This window comes from Coccinella septempunctata, chromosome 5 (genome assembly GCF_907165205.1).
Source record: "Coccinella septempunctata chromosome 5, icCocSept1.1, whole genome shotgun sequence".
NCBI lineage: Eukaryota > Metazoa > Arthropoda > Insecta > Coleoptera > Coccinellidae > Coccinella > Coccinella septempunctata.
This window is the reverse complement of record NC_058193.1, coordinates 30,154,361-30,162,155: the sequence shown is the minus strand read 5'-3', so window position 1 is coordinate 30,162,155 and position 7,795 is coordinate 30,154,361. Positions and strand designations below refer to the sequence as shown.

The 7,795-nt window shown below is 36.3% G+C and overlaps 2 protein-coding genes across 2 annotated transcripts; both read left to right on the top strand.

The window, feature by feature from the left end:
- Window positions 1–461: 461 nt before the first annotated feature.
- On the top strand, window positions 462–4,655 carry LOC123314369 (UDP-glycosyltransferase UGT5-like). Its single transcript, XM_044899625.1, has 5 exons — window positions 462–910; window positions 2,047–2,561; window positions 3,716–3,998; window positions 4,053–4,272; window positions 4,329–4,655. The coding sequence occupies exons 1-5, from the start codon at window positions 694–696 to the stop codon at window positions 4,606–4,608; spliced, it is 1,515 nt and encodes a 504-aa protein (XP_044755560.1). The 5' UTR covers window positions 462–693; the 3' UTR covers window positions 4,609–4,655.
- Window positions 4,656–4,977: 322 nt separating this feature from the next.
- Window positions 4,978–5,512, top strand: LOC123313756 (kappaPI-actitoxin-Avd3b). The gene is made up of 2 exons (XM_044898754.1): window positions 4,978–5,152; window positions 5,292–5,512. Exons 1-2 carry the CDS (start codon window positions 5,083–5,085, stop codon window positions 5,456–5,458), a joined length of 237 nt encoding a protein of 78 aa, XP_044754689.1. The 5' UTR covers window positions 4,978–5,082; the 3' UTR covers window positions 5,459–5,512.
- Window positions 5,513–7,795: the final 2,283 nt, after the last annotated feature.

The following is a 7,795-nucleotide window of genomic DNA, read 5'->3' as shown; positions in this document are numbered from 1 at the left end:
CACATATATTTTTTTTTACCATTCTGACAGGCTGTTCTAGACAATTCCCCCTATATACAGTCTAATTTTTGGTAGAAGTACTCTGCAGGTTCCAAGACCAAGGTGCTCTCATATTAATCTGACACGCTCGAGTATATCCCGAATTTTCCTCTTGGGCTCCCCAACTGTTACATACTTTGATTATTCTGAAAGCATATGACTTTGTTGTTGTCAGAAATCACCTAATCTTATCAAGGATCGAGAAAAAAGTGTTGTAAATTGTAGTGGGTGAATCTTTGATTTGGGAGAAATTAATTTTTGGTGATCACCACAATAAGAGTGATTGTTGTTTGTTTGACGAATACAGGTAAATATTTAGTCCTCACATGAAAAATAATAATTTTAAAGAATGCCTCCTCTGTATTGTTCCATTTTCTGAACGAAATAGATGAAAAATAATAGACGGGAATCAATCATGATCGTGAGAATCAAGGTATTCGTGTCCCCAAAATGATAATATAGTAGAAACCCAGGAATAATAGTAATAATTCTATTTTGGATCTTCATTCAAGGTGAAGAGTAATGCCACGTCATTTGTAAACAGGGAACTCGACTTTAAATAGATAGTATACACAAGATAATATATCGATTTCACGACAACACTTCGATATACATCTATTGCATAATAAGATTTGTGGTAACGTCGGCTTTGAGATGCGATTCATTTTCTACCTTTTTGGAATTTTGAGTTTATCAGAATGTGCGAAAATTCTTGGAATCTTTCCGTTGAACGGACAGAGCCACTACAGGGCTGGTTTGGCGATGATGAAAATTTTAGCCGCTAGAGGACACCACGTGACGATGGTCAGCCCGTTCAGGTTGAAAAATCCACCCACGAATTGGAGAGATGTGGTTCTGGAGCCAAAGGATGGTAATGATATATTCATTCTTAAATTTTAAGTAAGAACTAATTAAGAAGCCTGCTATATCATTTACTGCACAACGGGCATGTTTCAGACCCATATACAGGTCCAAGTTCAACTGACTAGAGTTGATTATACAGGGTGTCCCACTCTGGGTGGCCTATTAGACGTTTACGGAAAACGGAATCATAGTGTTGTTCTAAAAATTTGGACACTAGGGTTTAGATTTCTGATCTATCGAACTAAAATATTTTCAACAACTTTTTATTATAATTTTTCGTCTTCCCTATCCCCATCTGAGTATTTTTTCCCTGTGCTTCCTTATTCCTATTCTGGATACTTTTGGAGATATTAACGGTTTGCCAAAAAAAATTGGCACAAACATGGATCCAATGAAATAGGCACAGAAAGGACATATTTTATATTTTAGGAAGCTGAAATTTTGAAAATAGGTCCTTAGCTTCTGAGGATGAGTTCCGTGTAGAAAAATCAGGTTTGTGATATACAGGGTGTTCCAAACTTTCATTTAACCCGTCACTTGATTTTTTTTCCAACTTCTTATCTCATAATTTCAGAGAAAATCAAAAAACGAATCTCGTGATTCTTTATGTTCCTAAACAAAAACCTCATATTTTCGGAAATAAAGTCAAATTTCTATGAAAGTGAACAATCCAATATAAGATCCGTTCTCCGTAAACGTTTAATAGGCCTCCCACCGTATAATCAGAGAACTGAGAAGAAATTACTGCACATTTCAGCTGACAAAATTCTTTATTCTTTATTCTTTATTCATCATAACAAATATAAACAAGTTATAAACAGAATTACAGAGTCATGCAATCTAAATTGAACAGAACTTTCAAAATTGAGTTGTGTTCAATATAGCTTTCGGCTTGAATCTGAACTGTACCTACAGGGTATTCCATTTTGAGTACTTTCGCCCTCAACTTTGAAGATATAGAGGATTGCGGTTTTCTCTAAATTGTGCTACTGTTTTATGTTATGAAAAATGGTACAAGTAGAATTTTGATAGCTCTTTTGGTTCTTGAAATGCACGGTCAAATTAATAAGTATCACTGTTCAGGCATCCATTTATAGAAATACATAATTCTATACATATGTAATTCATTCCATCGCTTTTCAGAGCAAAAAATGGACTTCTTCAACTTCAACCTCCACCCTTATCTTCAAGCGTACGTTTTCAGCTCCCTAGGCCCTGTTATCATGAACTCTACGCTATCTCACCCCGTGTTTAAAGAATTCCTGAAAACGAAGGAGAAGTTCGATGTTATCATCCTGGAGCAATTTTATAGCGATGGTCTTAAATATATGGGTACATACTTCGACGCACCTCTGATCCTCTACTCAGCACAAGGTGCAAATTCCTGGACTAATCCCACCGTTGGAAATCCTGCACCACCTTCTTACGTTGCTGACTTGGTGCTCCCTTACTCCAACGAGATGAACTTCTTCCAGAGGATGGACAACGCTATCCTGTATCTCGTCACTGAAACTGTCAGGTATTTCATCGCTCTGCCTGCTCATGATAAGATCATCAAGAAACATTTCCCTGGAGCACCAGATATTTCAGAATATTATAACAATGTGTCTCTCGTACTTCTAAATGGGGACACTAGTGTGAACGAAGCTATTCCTAAGGTAAGTGAAATGCCCTACATAAAGAATTACAGTTCTCCTGCTGAAAGAGGTGTTTACTGAACTCTACTAAATTACACAATACAATACAATATAATATAATACAATACGATACGATACAATACAATATCTACTATTACTATCAATTGGAAACTGGAACTTCACTTATCAGTTGTACATATAAACCATTCAAAGCTTCATAAGTCTAACCTAACCTAAACTATCAGTTGTATATCTAAACCATTCAAAGATTCATAAGCCTAACCTAACCTGAACTATCAGTTGTATATCTAAACCATTCAAAGTTTCATAAGCCTAACCTAACCTTAACTATCAGTTGTATATCTAAACCATTTGAAGCTTCATAAGCCTAACCTAACCTAAACTATCAGTTGTATATCTAAACCATTCAAAGCTTCATAAGCCTAACCCAACCTAATCTATCAGTTGTATATCTAAACCATTTACAGCTTCATAAGCCTAACCTAACCTAAAGTATCAGTTGTATATAAAGCTTCATGAGCCTAACCTAACCTAAACTATGAGTTGTATATTTAAACCATTCAAAGCTTCATAAGCCTAACCTAATCTAAACTATCAGTTGTATATCTAAGCCATTTAAAGCTTCATGAGCCTAACCTAACCTAAACTATCAGTTGTATATCTAAACCATTTAAAGCTTCATGAGCCTAACCTAACCTAAACTATCAGTTGTATATCTAAACCATTCAAAGCTTCATAAGCCTAACCCAACCTAAACTATCAGTTGTATATCTAAACCATTTACAGCTTCATAAGCCTAACCTAACCTAAAGTATCAGTTGTATATCGAAACCATTTAAAGCTTCATGAGCCTAACCTAACCTAAGCTATGAGTTGTATATTTAAACCATTCAAAGCTTCATAAGCCTAACCTAATCTAAACTATCAGTTGTATATCTAAGCCATTTAAAGCTTCATGAGCCTAACCTAACCTAAACTATCAGTTGTATATCTAAACCATTTAAAGCTTCATGAGCCTAACCTAACCTAAACTATCAGTTGTATATCTAAACCATTCAAAGCTTCATTCTCCACTTATATTTAGTAAAAATAACCCCAGCCCCAGCCATTGAATGAAAACAGAAAATTTCCATTATATTTCGAATCTGCTGTAGGTCCCTAGCATGGTGGATATTGGAGGGTTTCATCTGAGCCCAGCGAAGCCTCTTCCTGCTGATCTTCAAAAAATATTGGACGAAGCCAAGCATGGCGTGGTTTACTTCAGCATGGGTTCAAATATTCGAAGCGCAGATATGCCCAAGGAAAAGATTGACATGTTCAATAGCGTCTTTTCTTCCTTGAAGCAGACCGTCCTCTGGAAATGGGAGGATGAGAATCTTCCTGGGAAACCAGACAATATAATAATTAGAAAATGGTTACCGCAGAACGACATATTGGGTATGAATTCCGTGGTTGCCGAAGGGTTTGAGAATTACCAAGTATATATTTCAGCTCACAAAAACGTTAAGCTCTTCATAACACATGGAGGTATTTTCAGTATTATGGAAGCAGTGAACAACGGTGTACCATTATTGGCTTTTCCAATCTTTGGGGATCAGATGCTGAACGCGAAGAGGGCAACAGCTTTTGGCTTCGCCAGATGGTTGAAATTTAGAGAAACCACGGTGGAAACTCTCAAATCTGAGTTGGATGAAATTTTAACTAAGCCGAAGTGAGATTGAAATAATTTCCGTACCTTATACATATCCCAACTGGACTATTTTGCAGGTATATGGAGAATGCTATGAAGAGATCCAGATTAATGAAGGACAATCCATTGTCAGCTCAAGAGAGATTGGTATTTTGGGTCGAATACGTGATAAGAAATAAAGGAGCAGATCATTTAAAAGTAGCTGCATTGAAACTCAACCTGTTTCAGTATCTACTCCTGGATATTATCTTATTCGTTTCAGTTTTATCCATTTCTTTAATTGTTTTCCTTAAATATGCATTATGTTATTTATTAAGGTTACGTGGAAAACAGAGTAGTAAAACGAAATCCGAGTAATATGTGAATATTTTGAATATGCAATGAGAAATAAAACATGGAAATACTTCAGCTTTTCATTAAATAAGTGGAGGAATACATATCCATGTCTTTTTTTGTAATTGGGTTTATTTACTTATAGAAAATGCAAGCAATATTTTTCGAAAAGGAATCCCTTAAATTAACTTTCTATTCACACCCTGTTTATCACCTTATCGATTCTGCGGGTTCATTTTAGCAAGGAATACTGGGAATATCATTTTGTCGTTCAAGATGGTTAGATATTTGAAAATCAGATACCTGTTTCATCTGTTTTGTCACTCAACACAGTATCCATAAAAAATATCATAAAAGTGTATATACTTCAGATATTACATTATCAATAAGCGATAAAGCACGCTTGAAAGACTCAAATGATACCATCAAGCTAAGGTTGTGTGTTATTAAGCAGATATTTCAAGAGAACAAAACATTTTCAACTATAATCTCACAAACATGAATTGGTTTTTACTTCTTGTTACACTGTTAATATCAGTGAGTTACTCCATTGGATTCAGTAAAAAAGGTATGAAACAATGATTAAATAATATAAAAAAGATACGAAAACTTGTCTTGAATTGCATGTCTAAAAAACTTAATTCTAACCCGTTTCAATGAATTTGGATATGGTGGTCATTGAGAGTTAAGCCTAGTTGATTTTACAGATTGTAGTCCACCAAGTCTACCTGGTCTATGTAGAGCGAGGATGCACATTTACTATTGGAACGGCAAAGCCTGTGTTCCAGGAATGTATGGAGGTTGTAGAGAACGGCAAAAAATTTTTCATTCAAAAGCAGATTGTGAGAGAATAGCTAAACCAGTTTGTTCATAAATTTTGCCAGGAAAATGTTCGCAACATAGTAAAAATGGGATTGGCTTATATTTATTTCGAGAATTTTCCTGCTTATGTCCTAATCGTTCGTGAATACCCCATCTTTCCGGCATAGTTTTTCTTGTTATTCTAGTCGAAACATGAGCGAAACCAAAGATATATTGCAAAATATTCATTTCCTTCACTAAATTAATATTATGAAGATGTAAAGGGTGCGAGTCTGTAGAAAGTAATCAATGAAACTATTGACCTGATCTTGGAGATTCTTTTACCATTCGAAAGCTACATGGTTCCTGAGGATATATTCGATAATCGATAAAATCAACTACAATTTTTCCAAATGGCATAGCTTGAAATTTTTTGTCTGTTGGATGCCAAGTGGATGGTCCCATTTTTATGGAAACATTCCAGGCTTGAAATGAAGAATTTTTTTATGAAAACATATAGTTCCTGGTTCCTAATCTCGAAATATAGGAGCACAAGAAATCGTTTTATTCAAGATGAGCATTTTTCATAACACAAAAAACACCATAGCCTACTTGAAGAACGTTTTTAAACGAACAGAAGAGAAGAAGTGAGAAGTTTCCATATGCGCGTCAAGATGATTGCCAGTTTTCGATGTTTAAACTTTTCGTACATCCCCAAACGTTTCGTTATGCTTCCAGTATTTACCTTTCCAGATACATTCCCCCATTGTTAGACCGAAGTTTGGAAACATCCAGCCATATCTAATTCGATATGAAACTTAGCCCGGTGGAAGCTAATACTTAGTTTGTGTTTCAGACATTCATTGTTTTGATGGTAATCAGTGTTGCCACTTGTTTTAGAGGCTATCATAATGTTTCATATGATGTTCTATTAAGTTGAACCTAAAACTCCGTGAACGTAATCTTTTTTTCTTGTATTTTCTGATTTTCTCAGAACAAAGCATTTACTGGCCTTCTGATGGGTATTCACCGAGGCGTTTTCCATCGAAGTGGGAGTTGTGTTGCTCTGATGAGATCAAATAAGCTAGAAACCATTATCAGCATCTACTCTTTCTTTATGGAATAGGTCTTACCGTTGGCACTCTGAATGATGGTAATTTCGATTAAGGTGGTAGCAAAGGTTGATTTTTTTTATCAGTGGGTGATATCTGTCTGCAGAATATTCGAAAATTACCTATGGGTGGTAGATAAAGCTGGAGAATATTCTGAATGATCCGTGCATTACCTTTTTCTGAAATAAATGCGGTTGTGACCATAAAAAAACGAACCGAACAGGGATATTGACTCAAATTGCAAAAAAATATAGTTAAAATAAGATTTTTGTGATGAAAATTCATATTAATATGATTTCAAGTTGCAAATCAATTTTAGCCTGTGGGTCTGCAGCGCATACAGGGTGGTTAAGAAAAATCGAGTAAAATAACGAAATTTTATTCCCAGAGAATTCAAGCATTTTAAGATTATTAATACAATGTATGACACCACGGGCATCAATAACAGCTTGACATCTTCTTTGCATACTACACACGAGGTTGTTGAACATTTCTTGAGGAATTTGGTTCCATAAACGGGGCAGAAGCTCTCTCAGATCATTTAAGGATTCTGGGGTAGGTTGATGATTATCTAATCTTCTTTGGAACATATCCCATTCATGTTCTATGCAATTCGAATCTGGTGAGTGCGGAGGTATTGGTAAATGTGGAACACCAAGCTCCTTGCGCGCATTCTCAACTATGGCTGCACGGTGCGGTATAGCGTTATCGTCTAGAAATTAAAAAGTTTCACCAATAGCAGCTTGAAAATTTGGCACAACATTGTCAATGACATGTTCCCTATAGTGTCATATTCCCAGGACAAATGTGTAGATCTGTGCGCCCGTTGAAACATATCCCGGCCCATACCATAACACTACCCCCTCGGAATGGATGGACTTCTTGGACATAGCGACGATTACGGGGTATGCGTGGGATTGTCCATACCCTTTTTCTTCGACAATCTGAAAATCGTCCATATCTGGATTCATCAGTGAAAAGGACACTTCGCCATTGATCGTTCCAATTGATATGTTGCCTTGCCCATTCTTTGACGCTCATGGTCACGTGTGAATGGAACTCCTCTTAATGGAATTCTAGAACCTAGATTTACCTCTCTCAAACGTCGTCTGATGGTTTCGATGGACACTTGGACCCCATCTGCATTTTGAAAGTATTTCGTAGCATTCTACACGTAGATGTAGGGTTTCTTCTCGCCGAAACGGTGATGAAACGATCCTGATCAGGTGTTGTTTTTCGTCGCCGACCAACCCTTGGTCTTTCCAACATGGAACCTGTCTCCCTGAACCTATTCCAAA

Bases quoted from the DNA above. Each gene is read 5' to 3' on its own strand.
- LOC123314369 (XM_044899625.1), top strand. From the start codon at position 694: ATGCGATTCATTTTCTACCTTTTTGGAATTTTGAGTTTATCAGAATGT. The intron at 2,562-3,715 runs GTAAGTGAAATG...AATCTGCTGTAG, and splicing joins TGAACGAAGCTATTCCTAAG to GTCCCTAGCATGGTGGATAT. The intron at 4,273-4,328 runs GTGAGATTGAAA...ACTATTTTGCAG, and splicing joins GAAATTTTAACTAAGCCGAA to GTATATGGAGAATGCTATGA.
- LOC123313756 (XM_044898754.1), top strand. From the start codon at position 5,083: ATGAATTGGTTTTTACTTCTTGTTACACTGTTAATATCAGTGAGTTAC. The intron at 5,153-5,291 runs GTATGAAACAAT...TTGATTTTACAG, and splicing joins CATTGGATTCAGTAAAAAAG to ATTGTAGTCCACCAAGTCTA.